The 24,110-nt window shown below is 41.9% G+C and overlaps 1 protein-coding gene across 1 annotated transcript in view; it reads right to left on the bottom strand.

Annotated features, from left to right (window-relative positions):
* Window positions 1-24,110, bottom strand: part of otog (otogelin) — a 75,317-nt gene that overhangs the window by 14,996 nt on the left and 36,211 nt on the right. The window contains exons 25-41 of the mRNA XM_056279361.1: window positions 18,867-18,974; window positions 18,019-18,157; window positions 16,963-17,097; window positions 16,407-16,553; window positions 15,738-15,857; window positions 14,158-14,274; window positions 13,330-13,486; window positions 12,905-12,931; window positions 12,538-12,705; window positions 9,240-9,530; window positions 8,085-8,190; window positions 7,382-7,461; window positions 3,760-6,578; window positions 3,041-3,218; window positions 1,926-2,074; window positions 564-653; window positions 262-445 (exon numbers count right to left, since the gene is read on the bottom strand). Coding sequence (XP_056135336.1) covers window positions 262-445; window positions 564-653; window positions 1,926-2,074; window positions 3,041-3,218; window positions 3,760-6,578; window positions 7,382-7,461; window positions 8,085-8,190; window positions 9,240-9,530; window positions 12,538-12,705; window positions 12,905-12,931; window positions 13,330-13,486; window positions 14,158-14,274; window positions 15,738-15,857; window positions 16,407-16,553; window positions 16,963-17,097; window positions 18,019-18,157; window positions 18,867-18,974 — 5,015 coding nt within the window. The remainder of the gene's footprint in view (window positions 1-261; window positions 446-563; window positions 654-1,925; window positions 2,075-3,040; window positions 3,219-3,759; window positions 6,579-7,381; window positions 7,462-8,084; window positions 8,191-9,239; window positions 9,531-12,537; window positions 12,706-12,904; window positions 12,932-13,329; window positions 13,487-14,157; window positions 14,275-15,737; window positions 15,858-16,406; window positions 16,554-16,962; window positions 17,098-18,018; window positions 18,158-18,866; window positions 18,975-24,110) is intronic.

Raw genomic sequence — 24,110 nt, 5'->3', positions numbered from 1 at the left:
TGCATCGCATTTTGGTGTCTGTACTCTGTGTTTCTAGTTGCTGAGGACCAGCATGACTTGTGATAATAGGTTCTTACCAGTATCCACTACAACTGGCCACATAAGCCACAGGAACCACGCAGATGTAAACATCGCAGGGATCTCACTATTTACTACATGCTTGCTGATTTACAAAATACATACCCACGAGAAAGTGTGGATATCTCTTAAGTCAAGCTTCACATCGTTCAAATACAATTGCTAAACATTAAAAATACATACCACAGAGGCCCATGGTAGGGAGCTTGTTGGAGCTTTCAGTCTCAATCACCAACATGCCAGTGCTGTGGAACCACTGGAGCTTGAGACCTGACGGACTCCGGATGAGATACATGTTCCCTGTGTCGAGAATCTCAAAGCCAAACTTTTTGAAACGTGGCTTGGCATACCTTGAGTTTACATAAAGCTAAGAGATGATAGACAATATAAAAAACATTTTTTGAGTATAATTCAGCACAACTGGTAAACACAAAACCATTCTTACACATGTATCAGAAAGAATGAATGAAGCATGGCCTTCTCACCCTTCTCTGCAGTCTGTTGATCACAATATGGTTGGATTTGTGGGTAATGTTGAGAGCAACGAGGCACAGGTTGGTGAAATTCCACAGGAGCTTTGTACATAAGGAGAAATTTTCATAAGAAAGTAAAAATGAATCCATTACAGTGTGTTCAACAGATGTCACAGCTACTTAGCAGCCACAATATATTGAGGACCATATAGGCTTGCTTATAGATGGACCACCCCTGACTAGTTAGTGCATGTCCTTTGTACAGAATAACATGTCACTTCAACAAAATTACCTTGATGGGTGTTACTCTTGAGTTTACAGAAATAACCTTGAAATCACACAAAGCTGCCAGACTGAATTACAAACTACATTCTCTCCTCAAGCAAAATTACCTTACCCTGACTATTTAACACAAAATTCATACGGCAGAGCTGCACAGTGGCCCAAATAGATAGTGGGTGCACTGAGCCTCTCACAAGTGTAAATGCACGTAACTGGGTTTGCTGAACAACATCTCCTTTTTTCAGTTTAGTTTCTTGGGCCTTGTTCAGACTGCCAGCCCAAATACATTTTTTGGCATATCCAGATTGTATCCAGATTGATTTTAGAAAGTCTGAACAACAAAAAAACCCCACATGAAATGCAATTTTTGCAAACTGGATCTAAACCATATTTGGAGGTGGTTTGAAATGCAATTCCAACTGGATTTCTACAGATGCGTCTCAGTCGCCCAGTGGTCGCCCAAATCAGATTTCAAACTGTCTTTTCAATCACTCACAATGCGACACACAACGACAACATCAAATCCATAGTGGAGCCCGCCATGACTGCAGCACGGACATAACAGTGTATACCAGCCTCCTCCATTGCTGAGTTTGTGTGGTGCGACAGAGGAGTTCTGCACCACGAATTGACAGCACGATTATTTGGAGGGCGAGATCAATGGATCCCCATTACTCATGATTCCGCATTGGTAAACCATGTCACCAGCATACGTAGTTACTCACGCCTATGTCGTTACCACAGCATTCAATGCAGATAAGTTGGTGATGTATGGACACACAAATCCGATCTGATCACTTGCAAATAACAATGCGGACAATCTGTCTTAAAGACCTGATTTGAGAAACAAATCCGATTTGCCTGCAGTCTGAACAAAGCCTAAGCCCACTGAGGCACATTTGTAATTTGTGATATTGGGCTAGACAAATAGATGTGACTTGACTTGATTCCTTTTGAGGTCTTGTTTTATTCGACCACCATTTATTTAGCATTTTATAAGACCGCCACAAGAAAGGAACCTGTGGTTAAACCAAACACAATGAAGAAAACATTATAAGATGGCCTCCTTGTTGAGTGTTAATGTAGACTCACTGTGTCAGAGTCAGCAGGGCATTCCTCAACCAAAACGCTGAGTGTCTCATTGGGCAGCTGGGTGACTATATAGGTAGCAGCCTTGTAGATGGCAACATTGTTTCCATCAAACGTGATTACATTAAGATCTGGAAAGATGGAACAGCGACCTGGAAAATACAGAGAGGACACTGAAAATGAAAATCAGGAACAATTTATTTGTCATTTCATCTCATGTACTACGTACACAAAAGAAACAAAATTCCGCTTCCCCCAGCCCACAGCAGTGCAACACAAAAGACAAAAACACATCCAAAACACCACCAAAATATACAAAAACAGAGAGAACAAAGCAACAAAAAAAAACAACACAAACAGCCAACAACACAGTCCACCCAGTGCAACACAGTCCAAAAATTCCACCGTCCAGAGAGCGAACGCCAGTCAGGATGACTGTCAGAACTGCTGGTCTGCATGGGCTAGCAGTTAACTTAGCCTGCCCGCTTCCGACATGGACAAAGACACTGCATAATCAGTACTGGATGAGGCCGCTGCAAATGTGAGTTTGCGCCGCCATCTTCCCACACCAGAAGCAGTGAAAAGCACCTCAAACTCACAGTGAGAGCACAGAAAATGTGTTTGATGTAACAAAGTTGTTAGTTATTTTCTGTGTGGGTAAGATGCATGATTATGTTATTTGGATGCATGTTAATTATGTGTGTGTGTGTGTGTGTGTGTGTGTGTGTGTGTGTGTGTGTGTGTGTGTGTGTGTGTGTGTGTGTGTGTGTGTGTGTGTATGTGTGTGTACTTGTTTTTCTTACCCTATGGGGCCAAAATTGCCCCTTTAGACAGAAAAACTAGAAACCACCCACCTTGTGGGGCCATTTTGTGGGGCCCCACAAGGAAAAGGGTATATTTTGGGGTTAGGACTTGGTGTTTGGGTTAAGGTTAGAATTAGGGTTAAGATAAGGTCAGGGTAAGGGTTAAGGTTAGGCATGTAGTTTGCGTAGTTAAGGTTAAGGGTTAGGGAAGGGATGTCAAAGAATGGGAGTCAATCAGGGGGCCCCGCGTGTGTGTGTGTGTGTGTGTGTGTGTGTGTGTGTGTGTGTGTGTGTGTGTGTGTGTGTGTTCCTTACATGGACATGCCCACTGAGGGCAGCACTTGTCACCATTAACGAGTACAGCAAAGCCTAGCAGACCACAGTTTGGAGGAGAGGAGTTGTAGAGGCAGTTCTGAGACTTGTTGAAGAGAACCAGCTGGTTGTTGACACAGATATACTTTGTGCATTCATCAATGATTTCTGCATAAGGAGGCTGGGAGACATGAAAAGAAAGAAAACAACAACTCTCATTATTTATAGTCATATTGTTCAAAGATCCAAAATTGAAGCACTGTCAGATCTTTGAAAGAAAAAAAAATTTGTTAACCAGCACTGAAGATTTGATCATCTAAACATTCACCAAAAATATGCTTAGTTTCAACATAATGAAGAAGGAGAAAGACAAAGACAACAATCAACAACACCAAGTACATCTTAAAAACACACTGTTTTGTGTTAGGAAGCTCTAATTTGGCTTTATCTTAATGTAGGTTTTCAACAGCTAATGTTTTTAAAAAAGTGTCTCATAAAGTCTTTTGAGACTTGAGTAAAACTGGGCTACACTTACAATACATTCCTGAAGAACTTGTCTAGTACAAGTGCAAGATAAATTCATGATGTAGGACTTCTTCAGCATCTACCTCCCTGTATATTGTTTATGTTTATCAAAGTCATGCATTTAAGTGTCAATTCAATTCAAATGCAGAGACACATTTAAAGAATGATAAACGAAAGACAGGATAATTAACACTCACTGTGCACATCCTTGTTGATGATACAATCATGGATGTTGTGACCTCAGTTGTTTGCTCCGTAGTTTTTGCCATAGTGTATGGAGACACTGATGAAGGAGATGGGGTTAGCGCTGGACTGGTGCCTTCTACTTGCTCAGGCTCAGTTGGGTGGGCTGAGGTCACAGCTGGGGTTGTAGTCACACTGGGGGAAGTACCAGGTGTCTGTGAGGAGGGTAACTCATCAGGTGGGGATGTTACAGTTTTGACTGTGGATGGGGAAACCTCTATCCCTTTAATGGTCAAGCTCTCCAATGGTGAAGTAGATGTCTCTCTAGTGACCATTGTGGGAACAGGTGTAGATGCCGTGACTGTTGTTAGAGTGGGAACTGGCATAAGGCCTGGAGCAGTTGAAGTGGTGGTACTTGTAACTGTTGTAGTAACGTGGACACCTTCTGTAGTACTGGCTGTAGAGACTGGTGGTGTGGATGATGCAGTGGTTGTCGATGACACCTCCAACACAGTTGTAGTGCCAGGGCTTGGAGTGGTAGTTCGCGGACTGAGAGTGGTTGAGCTGGTGGTTTCCATCAGAGGCCTTGTCACCACGATAACCCTTGCAGTGCTCGGCCTGACAGTTGACCTCTCAGTTATGGGGATTCTTGGGGTCACTCTCGTTGTTGCGGGAACTCTTAGTGTTGTCCTGAGCGTTGTTGCCTGAGTGATCTTTGTTGCTGTAGCTGGTGTAGACCTTGCAGTGGAAACTAGATGGGTGGTAACTTTTTCTGGGTAAGTTGTAGGTCTTGGAGCTGGGGTAGAGGTGGTTGTGTACAGAGGGGACCAAGAGAGAGGTGGTGCTGTTGTAGCCCTTGATGTTGTTGTCGCCCTTGTGGACACCTCAACTCTGCCAGTCATAGGAGGTACAGGTGTACTCTCTGTCACTATATGTGGGACAACTGGTTTGAGAGTTGTTGAAATAACACTTGGCGGAGCTCTCGTCGAGGCTGTGGTGAGAAGTGTTTCAGGTTTTTCAGGTACAGCCAGGTGCTCAGGTGTCACTGTTTTCTCAGTTACAACTGGTGTGGTTGAAACCTGAGGGAGATAGCTCATTTTGGCAGCAGTGGTTGCAGCAGTTAAAGTTGTCCTGGTGATGACGACTTGTGTGGTTATTGGAAGAATGGGAATTTGAGTGGTGGTGGTGGGGGTGGAGAAAGTGACTGATGGGGTGACTGTTTTGGAGGTGACCTCAGGAATGGTCACCTTTGTGGTGAAGAAAATTGGAGTGGAGGATGTCTGCCAGTGGGGTGGACGCCACGGCTCCGATGTCTTCATGGTGGAAGTACTGAGGCTCGAGCTTTCTGTCACAGCTGGTAATGCCAGCGTCGAAGTTTCTGTGAGTGACACCATTGACATGGTGGGTGTTGATGTGATTGAAGGTCTTGTTGAGATGGTAGGCACAGCTGGAACCTCTGTAGATCTTGTAGTTGTTTGAGTGGTTCTTTGTGTTGTTGAAACAACAGAGGACCAGGATGTTTTTTCAGTATAGGCTGTAGAGGTTGAAAGAGGAGCACTTGTAGTGTCTGTTACCTTCAATAGTGGAGCTGAAGTCGTGGTGGCTGTGGCCTTTTCAGATACAGAGGATACAGATACTGTCTCTTTAGCTAGCCATTCTGTACTAGCTGAGGTGAGAGGTACAGTTGTGGTTGGCACAGTGTGGACTGAGGCTGATGACAGCAACTCTGGAACAGGTGAAATGGATGTTGTCAGGTCAATAGGAGTGGTATGTATAGTCTTTTCTGTGGAAACCACAGATACATGTGATGTTGTTTCTGTACTTGTATATGGTGTTGTTTTGCGTGTGGTGAAAGGAGCAACTGGTGTGACTGATTCAGTAGTTTTAGTTGAAGTGATTTCTGGTGTAGATACTGTTCCTGTTTCAACAGGAGATAAGGATGGAAGAGGAGAAGCTATTGTAGCTACAGTAATTGGCAAAAGAGGGGGAATTAATGTTGTGGATGTTGGTGGAGTTCTAGCTGCTGTTGCTGGTTCACTACTGGTGTCTGCTGGTGCAGTGGTACTACTGGTGGATACAGTAGTCCTCTCTGTAACTATAAGAGTATCTGAGGATGGACTTGGATGAGGACTTGAGGTGATTATATCTGGGGTAACAACCACTGGATGTGTTGTAGGTTCTGTGATCTTTTTGGTTGTGTACATGGGCACAGAAGGAAGGGTGCCAATGCTGGTTTGCTCCACAACAGAGCTTGTGGTCAGAGTGGCAGTAGTAGATGGCTGGGAGGTGACAGCTGTGGTGGTGAAAAGAGGCTCCCTGGGGAATGTGGGTCTGCTGGAGAGGGTGAACAGGAACAGTGCAGTGATAGAAAAAGGGGCAGAGGTTGTCTTAAATGTACTGGGGCCAACTGGGGTGACAGTGGAGCCTGAAGTCTTACTTATCCACTCTGTTGGATAACGTCCAGAAGAAGAAGTACTCGTTGTGATACTAGACACCTCTGGTGATGTTGACGGTGGTAGAGGCACAGCTGCACTGGTTATTTCTGGAGCAGGAGAGGGTGGAGTGGTAACTGGCCAGGTTGCCACACCAGGGGAGGTTGATGGTGCCTTGATAGAAGTGGTCTGTGTTTTCACTGCTGAGGCACTGATGGGGGGCAGAGTAGTTGTGATCTTAGTGGTAGAAGCTGTATGTGAGGGGGAGGAGACTGCAGTTGTGGTGGTGTGTAAAGGGGTAGAGAGGCCCGTGCTTGTGGTGGTCACAGAAGTGACAGCTGCAAGTGGCGGCTCGGAGCTGGATGGTATTATAGGCTGCACAGCAACTGCAAGCTTAATGCCTGAACCCAAACAATGAAAGCACTGTTAGAAAAACACTGACTTAGACAGACAGATAGCAATAAAAGATAAATAGAGAGAGAGAGAGAGAGAGAGAGAGAGAGAGAGAGAGAGAGAGAGAGAGAGAGAGAGAGAGAGAGAGAGAGAGAGAGAGAGAGAGAGTGTGAGTGAAAAAGAATAAGTCAAAAGCCCAACACATCCCCTGGGTTCAAGTCTTTCAGTCACATCTCTGCCAGCTTGGGCATGGAGGATTAGGCTGCTAAGTTTGATGTGAGCAGAACATTTCAACATCTAGGAAATTCTACACCTCCCAGTAATGATGTGATGTGTGCACAAATCTCACTGTAAACCCAAAGGCACACGCCAAGGGGAATTGTTCGTGAGACTCTAAAATAAAGGAGGCAATGACTTGGCTAGCATGTTTTAAGGCAGCACATAAAATATACAATAATCAAGCCACCTATCTGTTGAATTACTGACTAGTATCACTAAAGGGTAGGATATAGGACACTTCACATTTAGTTTTGTTTTTACATTTAGCTGATGTTATTCGACAGAGCAAACCCTACTGAGCGTAATAGTAAAGTAAGCTTCAGTTTCTAAATCACCATTATTCTAAGCAACCCACAATAAGTAGGGCTCATATCAGAGCAGCATTAGCATGACAATATATAATATACCAGAATAATCATGTATGAGTAAAGTGCAAGGAGATGAAAGAGAAAATTAGAGATACTGCGGGTTGATAATGAATTAATTTCTTTTTTCAAGATGAGAGCATTTTAAGGCCTGTAGGAATACTCACAATCTTCCAAGTGAACACATCTATGGGTGACCTCATCAAGGACCATATGAGCAGGACAAACAGGCAGGCAGCCCTCCACTCTACAGAGAACACAAAGCACTGATTGCGCCCTCCATAGACTAACAGATGCTCCAATATTATTTCAAATAGTGTGGCTACACAGAATGTGGGTGGTTTTATAATGAACAATGCTAACTATTAATGAATCGCTGAGCTATCATTAGAACTACTGTAAGTAAAGTGCAAGTCTATGAGTTGCTGAGAGTGGATTTTAACATCAGTCCTCTTCACCCTAGGAGATGCCAAACAATTTGCTGTTCATTTCTGTGGGGAGATTTTTCACCAAAAAGTATAGGTAGAATCAAAAATGTTGAAGAAAATCACAGCCAAGTTTGAAAATGCTGAACATTTGAAAGTTGAACATCATTCATATGTTAAACTGTATTGGATTAGTTCCATCACAAAAGTGCATAGAAAAGGGTAAGAATGTGAGTGTCCTTGCACAATATTGCGCACTCACATTTTTTTCCATAGATTAATACATGGGCTGATACATGAAAACAACCATTATGAAGGAAAAAGTGTTGGCAATCACTCAGCATTGTAGTTTAATAGTTTTTGGCCCAAATGGTTTGATAATTCCCAGCTGGCATGTTGCCAGTATCTCCTAGCGTCCTGTTTTGGGAAGGCTGGCGGGACTCACTTTGGAATTGTGACGCAGGCTCCACCCAAAGGGTCACTGCAAGTTTTGAAGCAGGGCCTGACACACGAGTCATACCTCCACTGGCACCGAGGACCCACCAGGGTGTCTACACCAATGCCTGATAAGAAAACATGCAGACTTTTTAGATAGTTGTTAGAAGAATTTTTTGAAGGTTGCACACAATATGTTTAACTCCTGCTCATTTTTCAGCTTTAATTTAATTGCTGAGGATGAGACACAAGGTCAAAATTATTCTATGTTCTCAATAAAGTGTTTTATTTGACAAAAGAATAAGCAATCTGCAACTAAGGGTTGCTAAATCTTTTTCTACACCTCTCTCTCCAACAATACAGCGCAAAGGAATTACTCTATATCCTTTCAGTTTAAAACCAAGAACTGTGTGTAAATTATACTTTAAAATCTGGCCTCACTGTAAATGTTCATGCTCAACGACCATAAACTGCTGCCCTAATTTGCAGGAAGACATTCTGTCAATGGAAAATCTAAGTATATTATGTTACAAATTTGGATCAGCTAAACTGGCTAGGCGCATATGTTTACCACTATGAATTTAGATGTTCATTAATGCCTGGCTGCCTATTGGCTGCTGGTCATCTGGACACCACCTTGTCCCCTCCACCCCTCTCCCGTTCAGAATATGTATAGCATTCAATGTTGTCAGCATAAAATCCTATCTACTATTGGCCTGCGGTTTCTGGAGCTTGCTATGAGTTCTCTATTGAGTAAAGCAAATGCTACCTTATATTTAGCGGCTGTAATTGCCCTGGCTGTTCTCTGAACTATGTTAGCAGAGAGCTTCAACAGTTCTGACCTCTAACCTAAGAACTTTTGACATGCCGGACTTTAAGACAAGGCTTACTGAATCATCGCTTAGGCTGAGTGGTTAAAATGTGAGATTTAACACCACACATTCACACACTATTTGCCTCCTTAATATGAACACCATTGAGAAGAACCTCCTAGGTCACTATAGCTGATAGCTACTGACAAAAGCTCCCAGTTTGCTGTGTGTGCCAGAGGAGTGTTGCATAAAACGGACCACATGAGACATGAGGGCAATATAGGATATTTTGGAATATATTTTGATTTTGTTTTGGTTCCACAAGTTGGTGTTCTTATTCACCCACATCATGCCGGCAAGCTGACCTGTCAGTTTGAACAAGGTGGCTTTGCGAAAAGCATCTGTGTGCTTGTACTTGAGAAGGTGTAGCCGGGGAGGCGTGGTGCGAAGAAAGAAGCCGGGCTTGGCGTAGGATTCAAGGGAATCGTAGCCTGTGATCCAGGTGTCCCTGTGGAGGATGAAGGTGGCCCCATCCCAGAATGCCTCACTGTCCTCCCATTTGGCGAGCCTCAGATGGCTGCTAGAGCTGGAGAACAGGAAGTAATTGGGTCTGTCTGCGGCCTCAAAGGAAACCAGTGATGTGTCTAGATAGATGGACACAAAACGCTTCATCAACAATTCACCCAGAGCAGCAGTCAAGAGAGAAAGCAATGTCAGGAAAGAGAGAGTGAAGAGCACTTCAGTTTCCAAACAAAAATGTGTGTAATTGAAATAACTGAAATATTTCCTTCCAAACTGCTGTTCACCTTTCTTTTGTAAAAAGTAAACTTTACTTCAAATTTAACACTCAGTATTAAAAGAAAATACAAACTTTTAACGTCCTTAAAATGTTGCTAATGTATGAGCAATAATAATAATAACAATCATAATACTAATAATGATAATAATGATCAAGGTCTTGAAATAGCTGTTGACTTAACTGTGTCTGTAATGACTGAAAGCCACTTGGCTCGAATTTTTAAAATGGCTATATGATATTTGAGATGTGGTAATTAAAAAGCAGTAACCAAGCTTCAATAAAAAAAGCAACATTAACTATAATTACATGTGCCCAACAAACTCTGCTTGACAGGCACTAATCTATTTGACTGCTTCTTTATTTAAAGTGTTATGTTAGGCAAACCTGATATGCTCCAATCTGCGTGTTGGTTTACATATTTCTTTTCTAATTGTAATAGCCTTGGATTTGTAATCTTTCTTGTGTTTTGTAATATTTTATTTGCACATTGTGGCAGACCCCGGCCACAGCTGGGGCTCCTCGCTTAAAGTAAACATCTATGTAAAAGATGCCATTATGCCATTTCAAATTGTATTTCATGTTGAGAAAAGACATTTCATTTGTCAGAAGTGTATTTGCATTTGTTTGAAGACAGCCTTGGGAACAAAGCTGTTTAACAGGCAGTACGAGCTGGTCTCAACAAACACCACCATCTCCTGTTTGTTTAACAGACTGGCCATCTTACATGGACAGTTCCTTGTTTTGGCATTTAACAAATCCTTGATCAATAACAGCTGCATGGGATTTTGCAGTAAGCACTGTCCTCTTTCATACATGACTCTCCTACTTCATCCATGCCTTCATCACCTCCCGTCTGGATTATTGCAATGGAGTCCTGTCTGGGGCACACAGCAAAGCCCTGGACAGGCTTCAGTATGTGCAGAACTCAGCTGCCAGGGATCTCACCCGCACCAAGCCCTGGCAGCACATCACCCTCATCCACCTTCACTGGCTCCCAATCAAGTCCCACATTTCCTATAAAATCCTCTTCCTCGGGGCGTCCAGGTAGCGTAGCAGTCTATTCCATTGCCTACCAACACAGGGATCTCTGGTTCGAATCCCCGTGTTACCTTCGGCTTGGTTGGGCATCTCTACAGACATAATTGGCCATGTCTGTGGGAGGGAAGCCGGAGTGTGGGTATGTGTCCTGGTCGCTGCACTAGCGCCTCCTCTGGTCGGCCAGGGCACCTGTTCAGGGGGGAGGGGGAACTGGGGGAATAGAGTGATCCTCCCATGTGCTACATCCCCCTGGCAAAACTCCTCACTGTCAGGTGAAAAGAAACAGCTGGTGACTCCACATGTATCAGAGGAGACATGTGGTAGTCTGCAGCCCTCCCTGGATCAGGAGAGGGGGTGGAGCAGCAACCGGGACAGCTCAGAAAAGTGGGGTAATTGGCCGGGTACAATTGGAGAGAAAAAGGGGGAACTCCCCCCAAAAAAATCCTCCTCCTCACCTATAAATTCCTCCATGCCCTTGCCCCCCAGTACCAATCAGACCTCCTCCACCCCTCCACGGGCCTGCTCTCCATCCCCCACACCAGCCTGCAGACCTTCGGGGAAAGAGTCTTCGGTGTGGCAGCCCCCACCCTTTGGAACTCTCTCCCAGCAGAGATCTGCAACGCTGCTTCTTTGAACACTTTTAAATAACTCCTAAAAATTCACCTGTTCACCAAGGCCTATGGTCTCTAGTCACTTCTATCATCCCCGGCAATCTTTACTATTTTTATTTTCTTTTCTTGTTTTATTTGTTTTGTCTGCCCCACTATGTGTAAAGTGTCCTTGGGTCCCTTGAAAGGTGCTATATAAATTCAAGTTGTTATTTTGGTTGTTGTTGTTATCCTTAACTGCACTTTATTTGTTTTCGATTTTATTCAAATATAATCCAATATCATATAATATCTGGTAAAACTTGAAATATAATAAAACGATATAATATCATAACATGTATTATCAGTCCATTACTTTGGAAAGGCAATCAAAGTACGAAAGCAATTCAACTAACATGCAGTATAACACATACGGGACTCCTACAACGACTACATCTAGCTAGATAGCTACAATCTGACTTGCATCTCAGATTGCCGTATTAGCATTTGGCAATCAGATCCTTGGCGCTGTCTGCTACTAGAAGTCAACGGGAGTACATTGCCTTTATCAGTATTTTCACTGGGGAACACAACGCTCTCCAAACACCATCTTAAACAGCAGAAACACTGGGAGGGGAGAACACTGGCTAGCTGGCATTCCGTCAATGTCTGCAGGCTGAGGAAGAAAAGGAGTTTCTTTCTGAAAACCCCTGATTCTCAGATTAGCTTGATAGGGATACTTCCTACGAGGCTGATGTTGGCGGGCGATTGACTTTGAATGCTGAGAACTGGAGAGAAAGAGGTCTTGGAAATCTCCTGGACTCTACCTACAGCGGTATCTACTCGCTTCTACAATGGTAGCCACTGTAGAAGTTATTTCAGGCATTTGTATTCCCAAATAATGCACAGAACACAGTGGTAGCCATCATACAGGTCCGAGTTTAGCCTTTTATTCTGCATTCATACTGCACACGATTCTTTCTCAAATCTGATTTAGCGGGATTAATTAAGGGGATAAATCATAGTAAAAGAAAACTTGGATGTCTTTTAGCCATCTACATGTACTTTCCCTCTATCTACTCAACAGACTAGCAGAGACTTTTCCAAACACATCCTCTAAGGGGAAGAGGAAAAAAAAGAGCAGTTCAGCAAGGCAACACAACAAAAGGGACAATCCTAACTGTTTAAAAGTGCTTTCTAAATAAATGTAACGTGTCTCATTCTCACCGTGAGGGCGTGATTTGCTGAGACCAGGGGTCATCATGAAGTGAGACAGCACCCCTGCAGTGCTGGGATTCCCCCTTTGGAGATAAACTGTCCCAGTGGACCTATTGGCTGCCAGCAGGGTGCCACGCTCCATGTAGGTGACCAGCCTGAAGGGGCCTTTACCTAGAACTAGAGAGAGCAATATCATTTGGCTTTCTCCTTTAGCTTTTGCACTATGATAAAGCAACACAGTACATCCCCCTTGTGGCAGAAAAACATCAGGACCGTGTGCCCGGTTAACATGAACTGGGATGGATTTGAACCGTTCATCCTATTTGATTAATGAGAGATAGACCGATGGTAAATGAGTGTAGAGAGTGAGCTGTACCTTTATTGTAGAATTCACAATCATATGCTGTGGAAAGAAGCACAAAGCCAATTAGCATGCAAACAAAAAAATGCTTGAAACAGCTAGACTGTCCATACCCCCGCCCCACACACACAACCGTGGGCAGCATGGCTCAGGAGGTACAGCAGGTTGTCTAAACAGAAGGTCGCTGTTTCGATCCCCAGCTCCTCCAGAGAATGTGTCGAAGTGTCCTTGAGCAAGTCACTGAACCCCTAACTGCTCCTGATGAGCAGGTTGGTGCCTTGCATGGCAGTCTTCTCCTTCAGTGTATGAATGTGTGTTTGAATGGGTGAATGTGAGACATATATTGTAAAGCACCTTGAGTGGTCAGTAGACAAGAAAAGTGTTATATAAATGCAGTTCGTTTACCATTTACATTTAACCCTTCCAACCCCTCAACTCACGGCACAGAGATGGAGAACGCCAGTCCACGGCAATGCCCTGTTGGCAGCAGCGCTGGGCATAAGCCGCCACACTGGTGCAGAAACACTCGCAGTCTCCTCCGCGGCTGCAGCCACATGTGTCTGCCAGGCAGTTCATGTAAAACCATGTAACGTCCACCTGAATGCAGCAGAGACAAAGTGCAGCCTTGAAATACAAATAATTAAAATACATATAATTCAAATATGTCATTCAAAGGTGTAGGAAAAACAATGGAACATGGGAAAATTATTACGTAGAAAGTATAGTCAAAATGGGACCCCCAAGGAAATTGTTTCATATGCAAAACCAAAAATAATTTGATGTCAGATTTAATTTTCCTACACATTTATACCTCCAACAAGGGAAAACAATAAGGTCTCGCTCTTTTTTTTTTTTTGGAGATTGCAAACTATAAATGTTGCCAACTGCTGACTTAATATTATATCATAAATACCAACCAAAGTTAAAGCAAGTTTCAGGACTCTGCTGCTGAAAAGGTAAAAGTTATTTACGAACACATGGTGAATTTTAGGGAAGCCGATAACAACTGGAACAAAAGCTAAGTAGAGTATTTGGTGGAGCAAGCCAGACACTAGTGGGGTTTTCACATTCAAAACAGTGCAATTCAAAGGTCCTAGTGGAAGCAGCTACCACAAACGGCTTTAACTCCACAAAGACCCCCCCCATACACACACACACACACACACACACACACACACATACGCACAAACACACACACCTATTTACCCACCTGCCCATATACGCACACACTGATTGACTGAGCAGCACGTAGTTTTTCCCATACTCACCACTGGGTGGCAGACTTGGAAGACCTCACCGAGCAGGACCCCGCACTGTCTCTTTGCAAAGGGCTCTCTGAGAGGACTCAGGCTACAGGGATGTCTGATATCTGGACTGTTCACACACTGGAATCACAAACACAGTACAAACACACACAGATACACATACAGTGTAAATATTAGTGATCTCCTTAAAGGGAAAATTCACAGATTTTCAACCTTAACTCTGTCTATCTGCGACACAGATAGCACATGAAAAACACCTGCAGTTGTTCACGATCATTTCTGCATCTCTGGAGTGGCAGTAAAACTGTTTTTTTTTCCCCCGTTGTTCTGATTATTTATACTGCGTTTTTGAAAAATGCTACTGTAGCGCAAATCCATAGCAGTCTAACCCTAATCTCACCTACCATGCGCTATGTAACGATCGGTAACACATTTCGACAGAACACCAGCCTCCAAGTGACGTATAATGATGTCAGTTGGCAGACAGAAAAAATAACAGCCTAGCAGGGTTTCTCATACTCTTATCAACACGCTCTTAAAAAAGCACATCTCCATTCTCTTGACTAAACTATGTTTTCGTTGGGGGAAATCACATCCCACAACACTAATGCAGAGGATTTTATGGATGACGATACAGAGGCTTAAACACAATGCATCCTGGTACATGCTGGCGCTGTGGGAAAGACTGAGCAGGAAAACACCGATATCTCCGTCAATATAGTACACAATGAGTACTTTATTGCATCAATCTACTACATTACTCATCAGTACTGATTACACATACATAAATCACATTGTGAAATTTCCCTTCAACAGCTTGTACATGGTCCCAGAGGTCAAAGACATCCTGTTAGATGAAATGTAGTTGTGAGTGTACATGCCCAATTGCCCTGGGCTGTTTGCCCTAGTACAAACTATTGTACAGAGTGCATTTTAATATAATCAAAATAATATTTGGGTACTTCTTGGACTCAAATAGAGTTCGTTTGAGTTGGTCTTTGGACAGGGATTCATGAAGACATAAAAATTGCAAGAAAACTCCAAGGCACTCTCTTTTAGAATTTAAAATGTCTTTAATGTCATGGCATTGTCATATAAGGCCTTTAAAACAACAGCTCTCAGGGAACAAAATGAGAAATTTTGTTCCATGAGAGCTGTTTGACTCCCTGATGAAGGCTTGAAGCCGAAATGTGTCAGAGTTTGTTTTATAGGTCTTATATGACCATGCCATTACATTAAAGGCATTTTTATTTTTAAAAGAGTGCCTTGGGGTTTTCTTGTGATTTTTATGCATTTTAATGTAATTTGTTTTTTAGGGGTCAGTAAAAAGAGATATCACTTTGCGCCCAAAGATAGTCAAGTAACAGAGAGGCTAACATTAGCTTTGAAGCATTTTATTCATGGAATAGAAAAAAATAATGATCTAAAAATAAGTTTTAAAGAAGTTTTACTGTACATTTGTCATTGCTGTCTACTCCAGTCACTGACTCTACTGGTTCCTATATTTTTCCATTTAAAACTGTCATCTATGAATTGTGCTATTTCTACTGCTGCACTTGTAAGTCTCTCAATTGTGAATGTACCTCTGCTGCAGTCCAGCTGTTGCCAAACTCCTGTGGCGTTGGGGAGTCGATGTTGTCTGGCGATCGCATCTCGTTCACTGTCTTTAGGTCAAAGTTTCCACACAGGCCACCCAACTTTCCCTAAGAACAGCAACCGCACATGAGCAAAACAAAGGGTAGTTACGTGTTGATGTTGAAATGGCCCTTCCAATCCAGTAAGGTCAATAGAGTTTCGCCCCATCTTTCACTGAAAACTGGAGAACTCACCCCTTTAAAGATATATTTTATGAGCCTTCCTCTGCTCCTCAAATCACACCCCTTCACCCATGCCTACCTCCTCCACTTGCTCTGAGACAGTATGTTTCAGTCTTGCCTTTTTAACCTCTAAGTTCCCGTTTCTTTACCTTGCACCTCTCTGTCCTACTGTACATGGTCACTCTAGAGATAAAAGGGAATCTTCCACATTTAATATGCTGGGGTTGTAACCCTTGCATACCTAGCTTTTTTTTTATTTTCCATAATCTTGTCAATGTAGCGCTTATTCTATTGCATGTTCTGCAGTGAATTCTGGTGTTTTTCCCATTGTATAACCAACAGCATCAAGCTAACACCATATGTGGAAATGAAGAGTAACATAATGAAATCATTTAGTGTAGAGAAACAGCAACAAAGCCCAGAGCATCGCCCTACCTGCCAGCCAGGTCCAACCTGGATGTGAATGGTGGTCTTGCGGTCCCAGAGGATGGTTACATCGTCTTCTGGGAAATGGACCACAGTGAAGTAGCCGGCAGGCCAGATGTACATCCTCTGTCTCCTGTCAATCACACTGGAGGGGTTCTATATAGTACACAGCACAGCAATTGAATATAACTATATTATTCTGTAATAGTCTGCCTGCAAATGATTTGTCAATATTAGTATGAACAGCAAATAAATCATTTTATAATCTGATAGAACAGTATAGAATAGAATAGAAGTATACTGGGAAATTAGGAGTTGCCTGTCTGAGACATACCTATCATCCAGACACAACTATGCCTTAAAACAAGCAATTGGCACAATTTTACAAAAAAAAATTAATTTTACAAAATGTTTAAACATTTTAAAAATGTGGGTTGCCTGTTTGAATCTAGAATCTAAAATATGAAATAGGTATAATATGATCCTCAAGTGCATTTAGCCCTCATAACTGTTTCTAATAACCATCAACAGATGAAGATACTACAAAGTTGGAAATAATTCTTACTGGCTTCCCACTTTCATCATCAAAGGCAATGAAAGATCTCCCGATGCTGACTAGCAGGGATTTCCTGCATATGACCCCACTGTCGTAACAGTTAACATTCTCAGCCGTTATGCTCAGCATCACATCAGCACTGCTCTGTAAGGGAGAGAGAGCAGGGTTACAGAGGACCCGAAATATCCTGCATTGCCTAAATTATATCTCTCAAGTACCAAAATGAGGTTTGTTTAAATGCATGATGATATTTATAAATATTTCTAAATACAGTGGTTGCTACTGTAGAAGTCTCCCCTCAAGCATTAATCCCCACACAACTCAACCACCTAAAAACCCCTAACAATTCCTTTTCATCTTGCTCTCCGGTTCTTTAAAATAAAACAGACTCGGGGTCCGCGGTGGCGTAGCGGTCTAAGCATCGGCTTGGTGTCGATGCAGTTGCCCACTGGGGACTGGGGTTCGCGCCCCGGTCTCGTCAGATCCGACTATGGCCGGACTCGATGAAGCAGCAATCATTGGCAACGCTGTCTTCGGGAGGGGGGCGGAGTCGGCTTGTGTTCGTCATGTGAATGCGTCTCTGTGTGTGTCGGAAAAACAGTGGTTCGGCTTGGATTCGCCTTGTCACGAAAGTGGGGAGGCGTCTCCTTCGAGACTGCCGGCCGGAGAGATGCAGTTGGCGAACGCATGCAATACGAGGGTGGGTGTTTGAATTAAAATAGGGATCAATTGGCCACTAAATTGGGAGAAAAAAGGAAAAAATCAGAAATAAATTAAAAAAAAATAAAATAAAATAAAACAGACTCGGGTTTTGCCTTTTCTCTGTTAAATTTATTTTTTATTTAGCAATTCACATTGTCCAAGAGGTTCTGAGAGGCTATGTATGCCTCTAATGCTTGCACTCCTTACTGCTGGTTGCCTTTATAATGTCGATGAACTTAGAATTTAGGTATACCTCTTGCATCAATTGCATGTTGTAAATCAGTGAGTTGGCTACAAGAAAATAAATAAAATACAGAATGGAAATCAAATAGCCACCAGAGATAAAGCATGTTTGTTGTGTACCTTTACAAGATAGACTTTGCATGCACCAACATAGTCAAACAGCAGGCCATCAAATGTCCGGTAGTGTCGATCTCCGTAGGCCGTGCACATGGATGGACACGGGTGAAACATGCACTGGAACGTCCCGTGCTGGCACACACTACAAAGACAGCACAGCTTCAACCAACATGATTCAGCATCGACCCGCTTCCACTTAATGTAAGTACTTTTTTTTCCATGCCTAATGGCCTCCCTTTGAAAGAAACTCAGAGTTGACTGCGAGGAAAAAAAAGTGGCCTGTCGAATGCCAAAGGATCAATTGGTGCTCATTGCACTATTAGGCTGTCATCTCGATCTCCCTCCCTGGTTACTGCTGGAGGAAGAAATGGAAGGATAGGAGAATGACTGAAATCACAGAGACAGTGTTTTCTTTCACCAGGGATGGACAGTTTGAAGCTGAAGGGTATGAAAGACTTGTCATACAAGGAACAGCTCTGTTTTCCAAGCATCATTCTGCGACATGATAACAGAGAATTATGGATATCAGGTAACCACTTTCGCTGTTCCAACAATCTCAGCACTCATCGCCTCCAGCGAAATGTCACTATGGAAAATTAGCACCATTGTCAGAGAGTTGTCTTAATTCTGCCAGGTATTGCTGGCAGATCTTTGGTGGAGGTTATACAAATTTGCCTGCCACATAAAATGCATGACAAATAATATTAGCAAACCATGCCAATAGAATTTGATAAAACCCCACTAAAGAGAGAAAATGAAACATAATATTGTCGCCATGTGAAAAATATTGACTTGGATAGGAATATGAATGATTTTGATTTGTTTAATAGTTCACCATTGTCCAAACGTACCACTGGTGACACGGGGAGGAGACTCTGTCCCCTGGGTAGTACTCCTTTCCCTTCCACAGACAAGGGCAGGTTTCAGGTTCAAAGCACTCGTCACCATGTTTCAGCAAGCTAGGAGTAAAAAAACACATCTTTATGTCCCCTTAAAATGGCGTAAAACAAGATAAAGCATGTTACTTTTACAGCTTTCGCTAGACTTATATCCAGAAGCTCACTTTAACATATTGTGATGTATATGGTTGCAAGTTCAAATCCCACTTCCACTTTAATGTCAATGGGATGAGTGGCCCAGGATAGGGAGTGGCTTCAAACAGACACCTTGAAATTCACAGGTTCAATACATTCAATCCAGCCTATATACAGATGCTCTAAACATGGCACCACATCACTTATGATAAGGAGATCTGGGTAAAAGGATAAAATAAAATGCACAAAACAGCTGTTGTGGCCTCGGTCAAAATTAGTCTGCTGATTACAAATTTTTTCCTCATTTGGATTTGAATGGTGATAACATCTACACGACAACGATGGGCTAACTGATTGCTATCAACTTATCACACCCTTTCTGAAGCTCAGGGGTTGATCTGTAACTTAGAAATGCAAACTGCGCTTCACCAGCGGGAGCAATACGGGGAGAGCCAAAAAACAGGTTGGCTTCCAGAGCTGTGCCAGCAAAAGAGAGAGAGTTTCATGTGGTGGGTACTTTGGATGAAAAGCTGTAACACTCGTTAGCTACATGAGAAAACCAGACAATTACGATTCTCAGAGATAGAGAGAAAAACAGTCTTTGTCTGCATCCCTCCATTTGCTTTCCACGCTGCAAGACAGAGCTGATAAGTATCTTGTAATATCCAGGGGTGGGCTATATCCACTGCCGAGGGTGCAGACAATGAAGTGACACATTGAATGGTCCCGCCACAAACCTCAGGTTCATCTGAGTAGGGTTACACCCCAGATAAAACGGTGTTAACAGCTCTCTTTATCTGCTCGCCAAGCTACTGTATCAAATGCTCTGATCAAAGAATCTACAATCATTCATTCTCTTGTCCTGTGTGCATGTTATGAATGAATCCTATTGGACATGACTATCGGAAGTGGACGCAGACGCGTACTGTCACAATGCGAGGCAAACAGGGTTGTGTGTTGACCATAGCACACAACCACCCTCCAACATGCTCGCCTTGGGATATTACTGCAGCGTAGCAGCACACTGGTTAAACATTCTTGCTATCTCTCGATGGAGAATTTTGGTATGACATTTAATTCCATCTGTCATTCTCTTCAGCTTCTTCTGTAATAGATGCTACGGCTCTGTTTACACCGCTAGCAAAGTTCTTTATAGAAGGTTTTTTTGGATGCCTGGTGACCACCATTGTTTTTGATAATTCTGCTGCACCACCCATCACTAACATAAGTACCACTGAAGAACAGCCTCCTCATCTGATTGGACCAAAATAGTTTTCTTCTATTTAAGCCACCTATGCATCTTGCTGTGTTCAACTTGTTCAAACTGTCTAACTACTGAGGCTAACAAACACGTGACATATCAGAGAAGTAAAGTGAGCAAGGCACAATATTTGGTGACAAGAGTTAGAGTAGCCAGAGAAGCTAATTTATTGAATACATATATTTAAAAATACCAATGATCCAGCCCTAAAATTCCACCCCTTTGATCCACCAAGCCATTCCCTAACATACACAGCATTTCTAGTCATAAGACCCCATCCCCAACACTAACCCCTCTCCCCTTATCTGCCCCAACACTGTCCATTAGCACAAACCTACTTTACTCTACCCCGACGCTTGCTGCTTTATTCTGTTCTTTTTGTTTTGTACATATTTTCTTTACTGTACATGTGAATGATTTGTTTCTTATTCAATGTATATTTCTGAAGTATTTTTTAATTGTTCTCATAATATCACTGGATCCCATTTTTATATATGAAACATGCTAGAAAAATAAAATTTGGTCAACTAATTGATTGATTGATTGATTGATTGATTGATTGATTGATTGATTGACGTTTAATTTACTATGAAATTTGATATAACAAATATCAAATCCAAAGCAAGGAGAGGAAAAAAATTACAAACTGTGCAGGTTAGGCAAAGAAACCGAGAAGGGTTTTAAAAGAAGCATCTCATCTAACAGCGAAAACAACAGGATGACTAAGATACCAATGACATCATAACTCAATATGGAATAAGATGACAACAACAACTTGAACAGTAAGTGCAGAATTTGAAATTAATTAAACAGGAGTGTGGTTCTGAGATACAGAGCAAATAAAAAAAGAAAGTGAATATGTATGCAACTACCTTCTCCTTATACTGAAATGATCTATTTATTTTCTTTATCCACTTCTTTTCAGGGTAATAGGTGTTGAGGGTGCAAACTATGAGTGTACACAGGACAAACACAGAGAGGTACTCGAGACAGAGGACAAAGACCTCTGCAGAAACACACACAGTCACTCATACACCAGTCCACATCTACTGTGTAATACTTTTACACTAACCTAATACAGTATACATGTCTTTGAACCGTACGAGGAAAATGGGATAACCTGAAAGTAGATATCAATTGACATGTCTGCAATCTGTTCAGTGCTTTGTAACTTCTCATACCTGCAGGGGGATGTGGGGTGAGATGGGGTGAGCTCAGTGATGAGAGGAGCTCAGCAGAGCACTTACAGGGTCAGTTGGACCACAGCTCTTAAAAAGGTACAAGCTACCTATGCTATACTGCATTTTAATGTACCAAGTGACCATAGCGGGGGTGGGGGGGTTATGTTGAAATATACTTGACATACATATATTATCCTTTACATATAAAGTGAAGGACAACTAATGTTATCAAAGCAGTGTTCGACTGAAAATGAACCGATATTTTCCACTATAAGAGTTACAATCTTAATTCTGATCATTTTGTGGGCCTATCTTAAATCTGGCATGTTATATGGGCTTCCGTTGCACCTGACAATCCAGGTTCAAATGAGTTCACAGGACCAGTTGGGCTAATTGTCACAAAATGAGGAATGAATGAATGGTCCACATTTTGATCATAAACAAAGTGTGCCATTGTGAATGAAAACACAATGGATTCTGCTGTCAGCACCTGGGCTAATTATTTCCCATTAGAGCTTTTTAAGTCCTGGTGCAGATGCATACCTGCAAGTGACTGTGCTTTCTGGTGGAGTAATTGTTTTTCACAGAAAGTCATCTAAAGATATCATTAATATGCAAGAATGCAGCTACCTGTAGTCATTTCTCTGTTAGAGAGGGAAACCAAAATGAGCAAACCGTTCTCTGAGTGCATGATCTGGAAGAAGATATTTTTGTTTTACAGTCATAGGCCATCAGACACACAAAGGTCTCTGGTCAAATGCGATAGAACTTGTTCCAAAATGGGTTGATTTTAACGGAATTTTAGGTTTTAAGTTAATTCAGTTAGCATCATTAATGACCTCTAATATGGTTGCTGTCACATGGACAATGACTTTGGTTGTCATGGGAGAGCCTTGGTTGAGGATAAGAATATATATATATATGTGTGTGTGTGTGTGTGTATGTATATGTGTGTGTGTGTGTGTGTGTGTGTGTATATATATATATATATATATATATATACATACATACATACATACATATACACACACACAAGTTTCACACACACACACACACACACACACACACGTATATATATATATATATACAGACACATACACACACACACACACACACACATATATATATATATGTGTGTGTGTGTGTGTGTGAAACGTATGTGTGTATACACACATATATATACACACACACATATATATATATATATATATATATATGGAACATCCCCCTCCCACATTCACACATGGACACTACAGTTATCTATAAAGCCATCATCCCAGCGTCCACGGCATAAGGCCTCTTTGTGTCCTTATTTGCCACATATCTAGCTGCCGAACTATCAAGTTCCTGGGTGTTATTAAACACTCATGACAGGCCTTTGGGAATTTCAATTTTAGTTTCCATGATGCACACATAAATCACGAATGTGTCATCATAAAGGTCATTTAACTTAATCTGAACAACATGAATCAGTCCATCACTGGTTCAGTGGTACAGGACCATCTAGGATATTGTACATTTATAACAAATGTATTTTGCTTCAAATTTTACATTTATTTATTTTTTAGAAATGGGCCACAAAAGGCACTACTTTACTCTGCCATGTCATGATTCCCCTTTTCAAAGCCCCTTCCTATACAGGCATTTTAGATCTTAGTTGATATTTAGTTGAATTATTATATTTTTAGAGGGGGGGGGTCATATCAATTTATACGTTTCACTATTTGATTGATTAAATAGACTATTTTCATGCCCTTTCTGACAACAAAAAAGGGTGTGCCAAATGTGTGCTTTAGTAGCAGTCATTTACTTCACTTAATCAAATATACCACTGAAACTCCATAATACTGCAGTTAAGCCATCATACAGTAATATAATCAGTTTAAGACTTGCAAAAGTGTCATAATATGGGATATGTTTAAGGTAACGCCTGCTGTTCTGCTGTAAAGCTCATTGATATTCTAATCAAGATGACTCTTGGTTTATGTCTCACAATAAGGGCAGTTAACCCTGCATTTAGTCTAGCAGTCAAATGGGATTACATGGATCAGATGGCTGTAATCCAACCCATAATGTCTGTGGACCTTGTCTGCTGGTTTAAGGACATTTGTCTTCCTGAGATAGATTTAGCCAGAGTAAAGTAAGAAGTCATCTTGGCTGGCAGGGCCAAGTCAAGGTAAAAAAAAAAACAAAAAAACCAACAACAATCACTTCAAATAAATATGTGATGCACAAGAACTATATTCAACTATATGCAGCTCAGTGGCAGGACTCTTTCAAGACCACAGTCACTGCTTATGACTTAAAATAGGGCAGGCATATTTCCATGAGTTAGTATTACTCACTTTTTTTATAGCCTTTGTAAAGAGATGACTCAAAGATGCTATAACACCGGTAGAGCGATTAGTGGAGAAAATATTCCAGTCACCAGAAGGGGGTATTACAGATTCACCTGACCTTCGGAAAACAGACTTTTAACTACCTTTCTCAAACAAGGTCAGAGGATTAGACCCTGGTTAGTGTGGCAATTCCCATTCACTCATTTTCAACCTTTAATTGTCAGGGAAGAGTTTCACTCAGCATTCGTATTCTTTTTTTAAGCACTGTCCTCCTTCTCAA

The sequence above is a fragment of the Lampris incognitus genome, chromosome 4, assembly GCF_029633865.1.
Source record: "Lampris incognitus isolate fLamInc1 chromosome 4, fLamInc1.hap2, whole genome shotgun sequence".
Classification (NCBI taxonomy): domain Eukaryota; kingdom Metazoa; phylum Chordata; class Actinopteri; order Lampriformes; family Lampridae; genus Lampris; species Lampris incognitus.
Note: the sequence above shows the minus strand (reverse complement) of the source record. Positions and strands in the feature narration are given on the sequence as shown.